Below are 14,604 nucleotides of genomic sequence, written 5' to 3' on the forward strand. Positions count from 1 at the left end.
AATGATACAAACCAGAATAACTTTTGTATTATAACACCTTTGCTTGAATGACTAACTTCAACTTTATACATTTCATCCTTCAAGATCCAAACCAGAACAATCAATTTCATCTGAAACCATTCTATCTGATGCTTAGTCTCTTTTCAGATTATGTGCCCCTGTTTTGCTAACTACAAATTCTTTGAATTCAATCTATTTCAAATGGAATCCTTTGGTACATGCCAAACAATTCCATTTCAATTGCCTTTGCAAAACGTCTACCAATCTGTCAGAGAGCCGATCCACACCAAATGTGGGGAACCCGTAAGTAGAATTTCTTGCCTATGCTGTCAAAGCTCATTAGAAGTGAAAATTATCAACATGATAGTAAAGTAAACTGATCTACCCAAACCCTTTGTCATTCTGCTAAAACCTTCCTAAACTGAAATCCACACTTCTAATTCATTGTCCCTCTACAAGAAAAACTATAGATGCGAGGAACCAGAGTTAGCACAGAATTATTCAGCATGCATGGCTGGTTTAGTTTTCCAGTAACCAGGAGGCCAAGGTCATGATGGTGCTTGAACCTCCCCATCACAGAACCTCCAGGAACCATCTTCTTGCCTTCTTAGAACATACCAAATTCTATAGGTGCTGCAATCAATGAAAATAGTAAGTTTTCAATTTTAGGGAAAGAGAATTTGGCACAACAAGAGACAAAAAAAAAAAAGGACGAAAAACGTGCGTGACACCCCCTGCCCAAAAAAAAAAAGGAAACAAATTTAAAATTAAGAGCCTTGCAAAGTGAAATCCAGATTGAATGACTGACCCACAACACAGAGTATATAGTGTACAAATACATAATTTTCACTGAAAACACATCATAAGTTCCACTTACCTGTAATAACTTGGGTTCTTTTGTTCAGACTCATTAACAAGTTCGGCTGCTTCCTCCAGCAGAGCCTCAATTTCTGCTGTCTCTCCAACCTCATCTGATAAAATTTCAGCTCGCAGGACGGACAATTGTAGCAAAACAAATTTCCAATAACAAGACCTTGCTTTTGCAGCATCAGCCAAAGCTTGCCACTGCAAATCATACACATGATCGATAAGTAACCACCCGAAAATGTAAACAGGTGCAAATTTGAAAACTAGCAGGAACTCGAGTATCTGTTTTAGGCAAATATTTATTATTGCACCCAAATGTGATTTGAGACTTTGAGCTCAAAAGGTTTCTGCTTTTCCTATGAAGCACAATTATAATCAATGTACCATAATTAGCATCCTCATTTGCATACAGGAGCAAATACCATCAACAGGTAACATCAGTACACCGTAGCAGGAATTATTAGAATTTCATGTCTACCTACACGCCCAATGTACGCCGTGTGAATTCATAGATAAAACTTGGGTCAGACAACTATTCAATCACATATATTTGTAAAAGCAATAGTACCTGAACAAGCATTGACTCGTCAAGGACTTCAGAGAGGCTCTGAATTTCATGGCTGGGCCCCAAAGCTTCAGCTTTAATTTCTTGCCATTGCTTGACAAGATCTTCCGCTTCCTCAACAGACATTGGCCTCCGGCACAAAGAAGTTGAAGAAAACATACGCGAAACTGGTGAATTTCCAGTATCTGAACAGTTCCTTGCCCGCTTCATAAAAGTCATCAAAAACTTCCTAAGTCCACCAGCGATTCCATTTCCCTTGATATAAGCAGGGCCTAGACGAAAATCTACAGATGAATCTGTTGTCCAAGCAACAGAATTAGTGTGCAAATTTGGTTTACTGTGGGCTCGTTTAGAAGCACTTCTGCCTTTCATTCCCGTTAACTTTAAGGTAGTGAAAACAATGCACCCAACTACAGCAACAAAAGTGATCCTTCCCACCAGAAATCCTCTACTCAGCCAACCTTCCCAAACTTTACCATGGCGCATGCCAAGATTCCTTTTCATTTGAACAGATCCAGCAGTACCACTGCTCCCACCACCTGTCTTGCCCAATATCAAGGGGCTTTGCAGATCAGTTGGAGCCAACTGTTTAACAGCTGTTCCAAGATGTTGAGAAGAGTTCAAGTGGGAAAGAGAGTCATCAAAATCTCTCCGCTCTGACACAAGAGTAGTCGACATTGGTCTATGACTTAAAATAGGTGAAGTCTGTGGAGCTAATTTACTCTTCTTGCTAACAGGAGTTCTTTTTTCACCACCAAAATAGTTAGCCTGCAAGCAAATACAGGCACAAACTCATTAGTAAAATAAAGTGATTATCACCTATCGGCCATCCATGTGAATCTCACCAATGATGGAGGGCAATTGCGTGAGTCTGGAAAGACAGCAAGGACAGCATCCTTCAGCCACATTTCCTGATCAAGTTCAGCAGGCAGTCCGACATGAGAAAGTACTCACCTTGAAAACAAACGTTAAGTTTGTAGTGAAAAAAAGTGTGAAAAGTGGGCCGAGAACATAGAACACATTTGGGTGTTTCATGACAGCATCTACGACCTACTGTGCAGCCTAACAAAATTACTTAAACTTCCTGGTTACTAGTTAGTGCTTCTACTGAACATTCATGTACATGCCACTACGTTACAGATTCAGTAAGCAAAAATCAAGAGTAAGCTACTTCCATCATTAGCTAATTAACAACAACCAAGTAGACTGAGCTACTTCCACATATCCTTCAATCAACAACAAAAAACTTCTGCATGTATATTGATTCCATTCAACCTATATGATAGAGGTAAGACTCCAAAAGTTCGCTCAGGACCTCTCCATGACTAACGTTCAAGATTAATGACATGAATTTTCTTAGTGACACCTAAAATGATAATGCCAATACACACTAAGAGATATACCAATTGCTTTGCACCATCACTATTCTTAATATCCTTCCCTGTGATTGCTATCTGCGGAGCAGAACTTGAATTTGATTCCAGCTTCTGGAGCTTTTCAACAACTGCAGCCTCATTACCCTGGAAACCAAGATACCGCCAAGAATTAAAAACTCATTAAGGATCCAAAAGGCCAAAACTCAACTAACCAAAAAAAAAAATATTCATAGCTTCTGCAATAGTCAAAATGTGTTTTCATGAAACAGCACAATATAGAAAAATAGGATAAAGCATAAAACATATACCTGACCAAGAAGGAACAAGCAAAAAGCTTCCTCAAGTTTTAGATCGCAACCCTCTGATGCAATCAGACACTCACAGATAGTTTTTGCTTTGTCAATCTGCAAATCCCCAAAGTAAGATATGAAATTCAAAGATGCTACTTTGTGAACCTTCAAAACAAAAATTAATTTAGAACCTCCAAAGTTAAAAATGGAAAGAACTTACCAATTCTGGTTGCTTATTTGAAAACCCCAGGGCAATATGAGCTATTAACACCATGTAGAAGCAATTGAAATCAATTACAACCCTTTGATTCTGCGACTCAAGTGATTTTTTATTCTTCCTTGTAATAGCTAAATCATCCCACAGAAGAAGATCAACAATCTCTGCAGCCATTAATCTATTAAGTGCTTGGCTCAGGAAGCATGGCCAGTCGTGGACTCGGCATGATGTTTCCACACCAAGCCCTTGTCTAACCAGTTCACGCAAGGCTGCAATTGCTCCTCGTCTTCTTTCAGCATTCTCTGGTGAGTGAGGCATGCCTAGCAGTTCCAATGTGCAGGCTGGTGCAAGCTCCTCCAAAGACTCTTCTATCTGTAAAACATGATCAACTATAAAAACTTTACACCACAGAAAAGGCAATATACTTTGGCACATATACGAGCATTGCATAAAGTCAAATGCTGTCTGACAGCAATTTGTTGTATTTTGGAAATTTTATCCACCAGGTTCTTCTGACTAGGAATTTATTATGTTCTCGATAATTGATCCACTACACTTTGATTTCTTAAGCAGATATTTGATGTCTAATTTGTAACAGAGCAATAATATTTAGTCAAATAATTATACTGACAGCCCCATTTCAGAGCACCAGGCCAAATGCCTACTAGTAGGCTCTACAATTAAATGCCATACAAATATTCATTATAATTTGACAGAAGACCCATGGAAGATGATAGGAGTACCTGAGACAACAATGATATTTTCCCAAGAGACTTTTTACTCCTTAGAAGGCACTGAGCACGAGCAAGAGCTTCAAATCCTTGGGATACCTTGTTCTTTTCAAAACCCATCTTCGCAGTTGCACACTTCAAGAAAGCACCTAGGATAAGAAAATGAGGCATAACAGTGCTGCAATTAAATGAATATTACAATATCCTGACCTCTTTTCTGATATGCCTTACCTCAGCTAGTGCCATAGAAAGAAGTAGATCGTGATTATACGGTTTAGCATCTGGATGCTGAACAGCTACCCGGCCAATATCTTGCACAAGTTTAACTTCCCCAACCTAGAATGGAGGAATCCGGTACGATAATCATGTGCAAATCCAAAACAAAAGTTCTTTCTTGTGTTGATTAAACAAAAAACTATGGTGAATTATAGTATCGATTGGCACCCTTCATAGTGTAACAGTATAAGAGTATCTACAAAAGAACGGACTACAGATAGGGTGCCAATATGAGTTGTGGGAACGCTACAGTAACTCGTTGAGATCCCTCTTAAATTAGTGCTTTAAAGTAATTATTTGGGAATATGAAAAGCTGAAAGCTGAACAGTCGGCCGAGTATAAACCAAGTAGATTGAACAAGGATGAGGGTGTACCTCTTGAAGAAGGCAAAGAGCACCTGGCAACCATGCCCAAGGGATCCGTAAGGATGACTTAGGCGGGATCTTTTCCTTAATATTGCCAGCATATTCCGGTTCGAAAAGAAGCTTATCTCTCACATCCGTTAAGAGAACCTGGAAAGCAACAAAAAGAGAAATTAAAATAAAGATGATAATTGATAATGAAGCAACACACAAGATGCTAATTTCACCTAGTAAACATTTACAATTCGAGGCTCCTACCTGGCGATATCCAACAGCATCCATGGAGTAACCCTCTTCAATTTCAGCACTCTTCAAATCCATCACTGATTTAACAACCTCGTCTTTCTCCGCTTGATCAGGAACACCAATGAGCTGCATATTTAAGTCCATCATTAACATTACACAAACTGCAAACACTACTCGAAACTCTGAAAACGTCATCATAACCCTAAGCAATGGCAGATTATGCACAATACTTGAATACAGCTAAGGGAAAATAAGCATACAAATTCGAAATACAAAATGTAATCAAGGCACTAGTGAAGTAATCTGAAGAATTGCAGTATGAAAAAGCCAGAAGGGAGAGAGCAAGCGGTGACCTGGTAACAGCTGACGGGGATTTCAACGGCGGTGGGAGGCGGAGGAGACTCCACAATGTGGCGGTGGTGGTGGGTGTCGATGGCGTTCAGAGCCCAGAGAGCGGTGAGATTCGCGTCCGTCTTCGTCATCATCCTGGAAACCCTAGAAATGCCGACTCTGGAGTGACAGACTTGTCTGGAAAGTCCCAAAACGCAGAAGACGGCATTGTGATTTGGACGAGTTCGGCAGAAACAAGAGCAAGAGCAAGGTGGAATGGTGAGGAGCGCGTAGGGGAGAGTAGCCATAAGCAAGGCCCTGGGTTTCAAGATGCTTTGATTACATTGCTTGCCATTGGGGCTCTTGGGTTGCAGAAGGAACCATTTGCTTTGGCTTTTCTTAAAGGAGAGAAATGAGAGAGAGGAAAAGGAGTGTGAGTACTACTCCTTGTTTTGGACTGAGATACCGACTAGTCTTCCAGAATCCAGACTACTCGTATGTTACACACTTAATTTCCTTCTACAAAAAAAAAAATAATTACATTAGCGAGTTAGTAACACATTCATCCGCATGTTCTTAAATGAATTTTAAAAAACTTTTACTTTAAGAAGAGGTTTTTGTCCCGCTCCCTCCACTCAACCACCTAAAAATGGAGCAAATGCGTTAGAGGGGAGTCCATATGATTCTGGACATACCCCCTCTGATGCTTAGGTCACTTAAGGTGGAATCGGAATGCATTTAGAAATGAGGAGGCATTAGAAAGCAAGTCGTACAGAGAAATGAGAAATGCGGTCCTATTTATAAACGACACATGTGCATCTTACTAATCACACTTATCGCACGTTAGTTCAGTAATCTGTATCTGTGTGTACACATGTGAAGTGTACGGCTTAGGAGCGCGCGACCAAGTTCATTAGGATAGCGCTCCGCATAAACACGTACTTGCACGCTCAACGATGGTTCTAGTTCTACCAACACCACCCAAGTTAGTAACACACCACCCCAGTCAACATTTAAATACCAGCAATCTTCCAAGCTGCAAGAGCACAAATACGCTGGCACCTAGATAGAGAGCTCAAAGGTGTTGTGAACATGTTTGATTGCGTCATCCTCATTTTGAAGCAGTGATTATAGTTGAAACGTACTGAATTTAAATTGCTCAAATGTTACATTGTGAATAATCTCGATGTCTCAGCGATACAATGAAAATAACCGTTGTAACTTAGTGAGGCAAAAAGATGGTCGTCCAAGTAAGGGTTCCAAATCAGGAAGTCAGAGCCTTAGCCTTGAGTGCTACAAACCAACCAACTCTAAAGAAAATTATGTTTCGCTTCGCTACACTAAACTATATTTAAAGTCTGAAGCTCTCATCCTCCATCTTCTATCATTACTGTCCTGGTCCTGCGGGGCAACATGGAAACCACCTCTTACCACCTATTATTTGGTGGCTTGACCTTATAAATACGAACAATCCAATTGGACGTTGTAAATGCCTCTTCCAAGTATTCGAGTTTGATATCCTTATTTCCAATTTCAACCCCCCTTGCACGATCATACCTGTCATAGTCCCCCACAGGGCAAACAATAATCAGTAACCAGAAAATAAACTCATGGTATGAACATAGCAGAAAGGATAGAGAACGGACGTCCGCACTCTGGCTTAAAGTGCGGATTTCGTCCGTTCTCTGCCGTCTCACGCCGGCGACGGCTTCTCTCCTTCCCGGACGACAGCACAGGCTTTCAGGACGGCTTCTCTCCTTCCAGGACTGGCCGGCGACAAGTTTTCCGGCCAACAAGGTGTTTTCCGTCCAGAGCTTCAATCCGGCCGGAAAACTTGTCGCCGGCCAGTCCTGGAAGGAGAGAAGCCGTCCTGGAAGCCTGTGCTGTCGTCCGGGAAGGAGAGAAACCGTCGCCGGCGTGAGACTGCAGAGAACGGACGAAGTCCGCACTTTAAGCCGGAGTGCGGACGTCCGCTCTACATCCGGCCTGATGAACATAGAGACATTTTAGCAAACCTACTATATCTGCTAAGGCCTGGGTGTGTTTGTATATGAATCGCATGTGTACTACTCTATGTGTTTGCATATGAATTGCATGAGTGCAATTGTGTGTGTGTGAAGATTCAAGCCACATGAATGATGGAACATTGGAACTTACCCAGGAGGTTTGCCATACTCTGTAGTCAGCTCTCCAAATCTGTAATAAGACAGCTTGTACCTAACCACCAACAAAATCATAAATTAAATCACTCTTGTACATGATATATATTCCACAAAGTATGCAAACAATCATTATTAACATTTCACCAACATGAATGCGATCTAAGAGTAATATAAATGAGATAGCACCGCACCTCCCACATCAGAACCAGTAGTTCCAGTAAAAATGAAACTCTATTAATATTACGCTATATAAGTCTCTACTTACGTAAATCATTAATATAAAGTCAGAGTAGAGTGGTCCAACTTACGAACAAACGAAATTAGCTGTGTAAAGAAACTTATATGCACAGACAAAACAAATTAGATACATGTTAGCTGCTGTATGGCACTTACATGAGACAGTTCAACATCTTTGGAGCTGCGCCTTTGTCAACACGATATTCTCCATTAACAAGGTAATCAGGTTCCTTAATTACAGGAAATACTCCACCCCCAATTCTCACCATCCACAGAAACCTAGCAAAAAACATATTGTATTACTACAAATGAAAACAAAATAATAACAGATAACAATCTCAATTTCGATTAGATCAAAGAAAATGCCTCTGGAGATGGATCACCATCATTAATAGGATAGCACAAACGATGCAAGCTTACTATGTAAAGGCTTCAAGAAATACTATCGAAGAAACAGAGATATTTCAAAAATTCAAATGAGCTTACTTGTTAATATCATCAGAAGAATAACCAGTAACACCACCAAACACAACTAGAACATAATCCACATCAAGCGATCTCATTATATCATATGCCTCATCTTCATAAGATGACATTGCCCGCCCAACAGTAGCAATGTGTGTATTGTTCCAGGTATTGTTGTCAACTATAACAGTTCTGTTTCCCATTGCAGTGATTTGGTAGCCATAATCCCACCATGACATCACTTTAGCATCCGGAGGAGTATTCTGACGAAGCCAATAGTATGCCTCACGATAATCATCAAAGATGACCCTGTTCCCATTAGCACCCCTTGCAGCAAGGACAATTGATGGAGACGAGTATGCCTCAGATGTGACCCAGGTACAATGGGTTGCATACTTGCTGAGCAAGTAAAATGCACCAAAAAGTAAGGCAATGGCACCATTTTTTTGAAAAGGCTGAGATTGATCAATTGAACCCTGTTTGCAAGAACAAATGTGAGGAATAGTACCGCCGGCTTCTATAGCAAGAGATGAAAATTTCATATTAATGTCTGTATCATATCAATAGAGATCTCACCTTAGAAGAACCCTTTGCACTACTGGCTCCTTTGGTAGAACCAGTCTGGGGAATCTTGTCCTTAGCTCTTACCAACTGTGTCAAATTCTTTATAGTCGCAGAGACAGCAATGGCACTAATAAGACAAACGGCAGGTGTGGCAACAAGAATTAACCGAACCATGACACCAGCAAAATACATGCTTGTAAGACCATACATAACTATAAATATCGTGGCATCAGACAATCGCTTGAAGCAAAAGTAGAGACCGGCAGGGAAAAGGAAGAGCAAGATATGGAAATCAAACATAAATGATGACCACGCCGTTGGCTGATGCTCAGAGACAGATGCAATAATCGGAATGTGATCCTTTGCGTATGTTGGATCTAGCAAAGAATAAAACCGGCCTGTCCATGGAGAGATATACCCAGACGCAGTGCCAACTCCCAAAGCAACTGCACCAACACCTACTGCGCAGGTCACAGTGATCCTTAGGAAGGCTTGGAACATCTTTGTATCACTTAGCATATGCTTAACCCAATCAAGGAAATAGAACACCTACCAACACCACCCACCACAAGAAATGTTCAAGTTAGCACCAGGAAATGAACTGATCAATTCTAGCAGCATTTCTATCTTATGATCCTGAAGGTATAAAATAACAGTTATAGTGCTTCCATAATTGTTATTGAGTTGATTTTGCATCCACTATATGATTTTGGCACTGGGCCAACACATTTGAAACACATTTAGATAGAAGCATTTTCACAGTTAGGGTAAAACAAACATATATACATAGAGAAGCAAACCTGCATCAAGAAGAAGACTCCCATGGCACCCATATGCTCCCCAGACTGCACATGCTGAAACCCAACAAACCGAATTTGCATAGCCAGCAACATCCCCACAACATAAAAGCAATTATAAGCCACATACAACCTCATCGAGTACCGCCCCGTAATCAACAGCACCAAAACATAAATAGGAACCAAGTTAATAATGAACACATAACCACCCCAAGCCGAAACCATGTAGAAGTACCCGAACGCCGAGGCCAACGACCAAGCCAGCGACCCGGTGTTCACAGCCTTGACAAACAAGTAAAACGTCAACAACAACGCGAAAATCGCCACGCCCTCATTGTCATAAGACCCAGCCACCGATCTCGAAATGTACCCGGGACAGATAGCGATCAACGCCGCCGCAACGAGCCCGGCGCCGGTGTCCCAAATCTCCTTCCCGAACAAGTACGCAACAATGGTGGTGTTGGACGCGAAGAACGGCGCCGTGAGGACGCAGACTTCGCGGATGTGGACGGCGAAGCGGAGGAAGCGGAGGGCCCAGTAGATGAGGGCGGCGGTGACCATGAGGCCAGGGTAGAGGGTCCCGCCGATGATGCGGCCCAGAGGGTACCAGCTCTCGGAGTCGAACCAGTTCCAGAAGTCGTAGAAGCCGTTCTGGGTGAGGTAGAGGGTAGTACGGTAATTGAAGTAGGGATCGAACTCGTGGATCATGGACTCGTAGCGGAGGACGCTGAAGAGGCGGGTGATGAAGGCGAGGAGGTAGACGAGGCATAGGATGGAGACGCGGATCAGAAGCTCCTGCTGTTTTGTTTTGAGTTTTAGGGTTTTGAAGGAGAGGTTGGAGAGGAGATCTGACGGCGACGACTTGGTGGTGGCGGGTCCGCCGTTGACGTGATCCGGGGTGGGTTTTGGGACCATTGTGAGATTGGGAGTTTGGGATTTTGAGGGGGTTTAGTTTTGCATTGAGGGAAGAATAGGGGGTTTTGGTGAGACTCTCAGACTCGATCGCACAGTGGAGAGTGTTGAATGGGATCTGCTCGAGAGTCACCGGCTCACAGTCTCAGCAGGAGTAGTTAGATAGTGAGACTAGTCAGAGTGAGGAGTTTGGACCCTCATATGGGCTATCTTCTGCCTAACTTTGGGCCTTCACTACTTCTTTTAAGTGGAACTGGTGGCCTGCTCCATTTCTTAAACTCTCTTTTTTCTTTTTCTTTTTTTCTTTTGTGCCTGTTTTGCTTATTTGAAAAGGTTTTAGGTGTTTTCGATAGTGGTTTAGTTTGGACGTAACATAGAAGGGAGTTATTATAATTATTTGGTTTACTCATAGACCACATGTTATAGATACATTGAAGCTAAGAATCCAAAGTTAAGAGGTTATAAAATATCTAACTAGGTATACAATTTTTGAACGCTCATTGTCTAACCAAACAAACTCATTTATGTCTACAAAATTATATGTCTTAGCATTTCATAATATTCAAGTTTGACTGATTAGTAAAGTTATCAAAAATCCCAAATGTTACCAAGTCACGGTAATTTACACATGGAGACTCTAACAGTTAATTATTGTACAAATAGATGATGGTATTGCCATAAAATTTAGTTTTTATTTACACATTATCTCTTAAATCCGCTCTCATCATAGATTTTGTTTTATGATCCGCTCTTATCATAGGCTTGGTGTGTGAATAACATCGTCTTATATTTATTTGTTTACAATATTAAATATAGATAATATCACACAATTCAATTAGCTAAATGATTCGATTTTCTGCACCAAATTTTGTCATGGAAATTTGGTTGAAGTGGTTAGAGAGAGAGGTCAAAGGGAGTTATTATAGATGGAAATAGAGAAGGGAACAGAGAGGGGAATCGAATAGGAAGAAGAGCGAAACGCCCCTGACCTTGACCACCCCAATAAAAACAAGAAGAAAGGCTTGAGGCGTCGATTGAAGCATGAGCGGCGGCGGCAGAGGCAGAGGCAGAGTTCCACCGACGGCGAGCGCGAGCGTGACGACCACCATCACCCTCGAGAATCCCGACGAGTCGTCGGCATCGACATCTGCGCCTTTGGTTCTGCGGCTGAATCGGAAGAAGAAGCAAGTCACATGGAAGGAGGGGACCGTGGACAACGAGTTTATGCAGAAGAAGAGCTCCAAAAAGTGCTGCATCTTCCACAAGGACAAGCCCTTTGACGAAGACGACTCCGATGATGAAGACGATCATGATCATGATCACGATCACCACCACCACCATGATGATCACCCTTCATCTTCCCAAAATCACACCACCGCCTGAATTGAATGGATCGGATCTGATCCTGCTATTTCGATTGTAATGTTGGTGTTTTTCTTTGTATGCTATGGGTGTTGTTGATGTTTAATATGAATTGAACATTGCAGATTCATCATCGTTTTGCGTAGTTGAGAATTCAAAGTGTTCATTGTGAATTCACAATATATTATGGAATTGGCCTTTCTAGTATGAACTTTCTTTGTGTTCTTTCTAAAACAAAAGCCTTGCCGAGTCTCAGCCTGTCAGCTCAATCAATCGAAATGCGATTTAGTATGATTGCCAGAGAACAATGAACACAAATCCTGCTGTGCTCTTTGTTCTTCCTTTTGATCATCACTCTTGAAAGCTTACACAGTTTCGCGTTACAGACACCCTGCTTGTATTACAAACCCACACACAACAAGGCAAGCCTGATCTGACACAGAACAAGTAGTACAACCAAACAATACATGAACACCATCAACAAGCATACCATTCACAAATGCTGAGAAACCAGTATTTCTTTGGCCTTTGATCATCATATGGTAAGGGGAGAAAGACTTGACTAGAAGAGTATTGTTTCATAAATAAAAAATCGATCTACATTGCCAATAAGCAAGGGAATGATACAATTGTATTGTAATGCACAGCATCACCTTTCTTGATCCAATTATATAACACATACGATCACCAACCTAAATTTCAACTCCCTGTCCAAGTGGGGATTTCTATTTTCGATACATGAGAACACATAACTGAGAACAAAAAAATAGTATATGAAATAAATAATCCCGTCACTTATCTGCTCTGTTGCAGCTTTTCTTAAGCTGTTGCAGGTACGGCTTCAGACTTTGAATGTTATTAACATACCGCAGTTAACCCAATAGTTGGAAAGACGAATCTTATTGCCGTATAATTCTGCTTCTATCATAATCTCTCAGGTATTTTTCTTCTGTTTGAATTGCACTGCAGCTATATATATATATATGAAGTATGAATACCACCAAATGTGCAGCTGATTGTATGAAAGAGTAAATGAGCTCCTTTAATCAAGGGCAGTTTTCCAGCGGCCAGTTATTGGTTTCGGTAAGCCATCAAAGATTGGTCTGGTGATAGATGCTGCATTTGAAAGAGCTTGCAAATCTGTTTTCAAGCTCCACCTTGAAGTTGGCCAAACTGATGCTGAGCTGTTATTTTCTTCCTCTTTTAAGCTTGGGGTGCTTGATGATTTGCGAACAACAGCCACTTCATCAGTGGTCATGATAGACTCTCCCAGTCCCACCGGGATAGAGTTCAACCATCCTCCATCCGACTCGGATTGCAGCACTGCCCGGCTTGCTGATTTCGGCCTCATGGCTAAACCCTTTCCTGTTGAGGCTGAGAAACCACTCCTCCCACCACTGTTTTCCCCTTTCAACATCCTCTCTGGTGTGACATTCCCATTTTCAACTTCCACCTTCTGACGCCTCCGGACCGACTTATCATCAGATTTCTCACCCTCCCCATCCATGGAGTCTGCAAAGTAATCACCCAAAGCACCATTCTCAGACAACTGACCAACAGAAAACCGTCTAGTCATGCTATGGTGATTTTGAGAATCAGAAAACGGCGAGGCCTTTGACAACAACCCATCCTCAAAGTCTTCAGAACTTCTACTTCTATAAACAGCCATCTCCATGCCTTCACTCGAGGCCCTCCGACTAGGAGGTTTTAGACCATAGTATTTCTGCAAACTGCTCATTGCTGTAGTAACCTTATCTCGGGGAGCTCTTGAACCTACAGATCGGAAAGGCGGCAGCACATTAGACTGTCCACAACCAGATGACAACTTTTCACCGTTGCTTTCTCTGCAATAACACATACAAAAGCTTTAACATCCCAGTGTACATAGATTAGCAATTACACAAGAATGCACTTCATCATCCAGCTCAAAGTCTCAGGCTTCAGATCTAACCGCACAATTACCGCAATTAATAGATAATTCAAAGACTCAATACACATCAAATATGGCAAGTGCATGATAAAATTGAGAAGATTACTGTGCAGTAGATGGTGAGTGTCTTCCAGGTAAAGGAATTTTCAAGGTCTTCAAAGCAAACATCTGAAGATCCGTAGCAAACCCATTCATCCTCTTAATATCAGCAACCTGATTCATTCACCATTTCACATAACCATTATTAATTTTCCACCTATCTATTTCCTATTCCAACTTCAAACAATCACAACCCTAAAAATATGCAACATTTACCTCGACGCCGTATTTGATAGCAACGCCGGCGAGAGTGTCCATCTTGGAGACATGGTGCTCGATGTAATTCTTTCCTCCTCCGTTGCCCGCCGACACCGCCGCCGTATTCGACGGCGACATTCTTCTCTACTCGGATCTCAGTTTTCCAGATGATCCTGAATCATCAAACACAGATTGCTGCAATCTCTGGTTTTGGCTTCTCCAAAAGTTTGAACAAAAACAGAAAGCAGACAGATCGATACAGAAATGGAGGTGTTAAAGTAAGGAGGAAAATCGAGTCCACAAGAAAGTCAAAATGATTTGGGAAGGAGAAGAAGAAGCACTCGCATGTAAGATTTGATTTTTTCGTTTTTTCTTTTTTTAGGAAACAAGCAAACGAACACGAACTGGTAAAATAAATTAAAATAAAATAAAAGATATAGAAATTAATATTTATATAATATTGTGTTGGCTTTTGACGCGGAATGACACAGGACAGAAAGAGGAGTCGAGTCCAGCGGAGAAGAGAGAGAGATTACGGACTACCGACACATATGAGCCTTCTCACCGCTTCATCTTATTTGTCAAATCAATCAATCCAACGGCTCACCCTGCTCCTGG

The 14,604-nt window shown here is 41.5% G+C and overlaps 4 protein-coding genes across 4 annotated transcripts; 1 reads left to right on the forward strand and 3 right to left on the reverse strand.

Moving 5' to 3' along the window:
- Window positions 1–183: 183 nt before the first annotated feature.
- On the reverse strand, window positions 184–5,412 carry LOC101308186 (plastid division protein CDP1, chloroplastic-like). Its single transcript, XM_004301173.1, has 12 exons — window positions 5,284–5,412; window positions 4,943–5,056; window positions 4,697–4,834; window positions 4,278–4,382; window positions 4,059–4,181; window positions 3,319–3,687; window positions 3,117–3,212; window positions 2,836–2,952; window positions 2,278–2,343; window positions 1,436–2,200; window positions 878–1,065; window positions 184–633 (listed from the first exon to the last, which is right to left on the reverse strand). Exons 1-12 carry the CDS (start codon window positions 5,410–5,412, stop codon window positions 549–551), a joined length of 2,295 nt encoding a protein of 764 aa, XP_004301221.1. The 3' UTR covers window positions 184–548.
- Window positions 5,413–6,460: 1,048 nt separating this feature from the next.
- On the reverse strand, window positions 6,461–10,419 carry LOC101311962 (dolichyl-diphosphooligosaccharide--protein glycosyltransferase subunit STT3B-like). Its single transcript, XM_004299415.1, has 6 exons — window positions 9,489–10,419; window positions 8,701–9,237; window positions 8,146–8,600; window positions 7,816–7,938; window positions 7,418–7,477; window positions 6,461–6,817 (listed from the first exon to the last, which is right to left on the reverse strand). The coding sequence occupies exons 1-6, from the start codon at window positions 10,398–10,400 to the stop codon at window positions 6,688–6,690; spliced, it is 2,217 nt and encodes a 738-aa protein (XP_004299463.1). The 5' UTR covers window positions 10,401–10,419; the 3' UTR covers window positions 6,461–6,687.
- Window positions 10,420–11,348: 929 nt separating this feature from the next.
- On the forward strand, window positions 11,349–11,968 carry LOC101312251 (type 1 phosphatases regulator ypi1-like). Its single transcript, XM_004299416.1, has one exon. The coding sequence runs from the start codon at window positions 11,439–11,441 to the stop codon at window positions 11,778–11,780; it is 342 nt and encodes a 113-aa protein (XP_004299464.1). The 5' UTR covers window positions 11,349–11,438; the 3' UTR covers window positions 11,781–11,968.
- A 351-nt stretch (window positions 11,969–12,319) lies between these two features.
- LOC101312539 lies at window positions 12,320–14,349 on the reverse strand. The gene is made up of 3 exons (XM_004299417.1): window positions 14,005–14,349; window positions 13,796–13,902; window positions 12,320–13,603 (listed from the first exon to the last, which is right to left on the reverse strand). Exons 1-3 carry the CDS (start codon window positions 14,122–14,124, stop codon window positions 12,802–12,804), a joined length of 1,029 nt encoding a protein of 342 aa, XP_004299465.1. The 5' UTR covers window positions 14,125–14,349; the 3' UTR covers window positions 12,320–12,801.
- Window positions 14,350–14,604: the final 255 nt, after the last annotated feature.

The sequence above is a fragment of the Fragaria vesca genome, linkage group LG5 (assembly GCF_000184155.1).
Source record: "Fragaria vesca subsp. vesca linkage group LG5, FraVesHawaii_1.0, whole genome shotgun sequence".
NCBI classification, from domain to species: domain Eukaryota; kingdom Viridiplantae; phylum Streptophyta; class Magnoliopsida; order Rosales; family Rosaceae; genus Fragaria; species Fragaria vesca.

What these genes read in the sequence shown, in the direction of transcription:
- LOC101308186 (XM_004301173.1), bottom strand. Translation starts at nt 5,412, where the DNA reads ATGACGAAGACGGACGCGAATCTCACCGCTCTCTGGGCTCTGAACGCC. An exon ending in CAAATAAGCAACCAGAATTG is followed by an intron (nt 3,213 to 3,318) that starts GTAAGTTCTTTC and finishes GGGGATTTGCAG; the next exon opens with ATTGACAAAGCAAAAACTAT. An exon ending in AAGAACCCAAGTTATTACAG is followed by an intron (nt 634 to 877) that starts GTAAGTGGAACT and finishes CATTGATTGCAG; the next exon opens with CACCTATAGAATTTGGTATG.
- LOC101311962 (XM_004299415.1), bottom strand. Translation starts at nt 10,400, where the DNA reads ATGGTCCCAAAACCCACCCCGGATCACGTCAACGGCGGACCCGCCACC. An exon ending in GAGTCTTCTTCTTGATGCAG is followed by an intron (nt 9,238 to 9,488) that starts GTTTGCTTCTCT and finishes TGGTGTTGGTAG; the next exon opens with GTGTTCTATTTCCTTGATTG. An exon ending in AAGATGTTGAACTGTCTCAT is followed by an intron (nt 7,478 to 7,815) that starts GTAAGTGCCATA and finishes GTTGGTGGTTAG; the next exon opens with GTACAAGCTGTCTTATTACA.
- LOC101312251 (XM_004299416.1), top strand. Translation starts at nt 11,439, where the DNA reads ATGAGCGGCGGCGGCAGAGGCAGAGGCAGAGTTCCACCGACGGCGAGC.
- LOC101312539 (XM_004299417.1), bottom strand. Translation starts at nt 14,124, where the DNA reads ATGTCGCCGTCGAATACGGCGGCGGTGTCGGCGGGCAACGGAGGAGGA. An exon ending in CTATCAAATACGGCGTCGAG is followed by an intron (nt 13,903 to 14,004) that starts GTAAATGTTGCA and finishes TGAATGAATCAG; the next exon opens with GTTGCTGATATTAAGAGGAT. An exon ending in CACTCACCATCTACTGCACA is followed by an intron (nt 13,604 to 13,795) that starts GTAATCTTCTCA and finishes GTGTTATTGCAG; the next exon opens with AGAAAGCAACGGTGAAAAGT.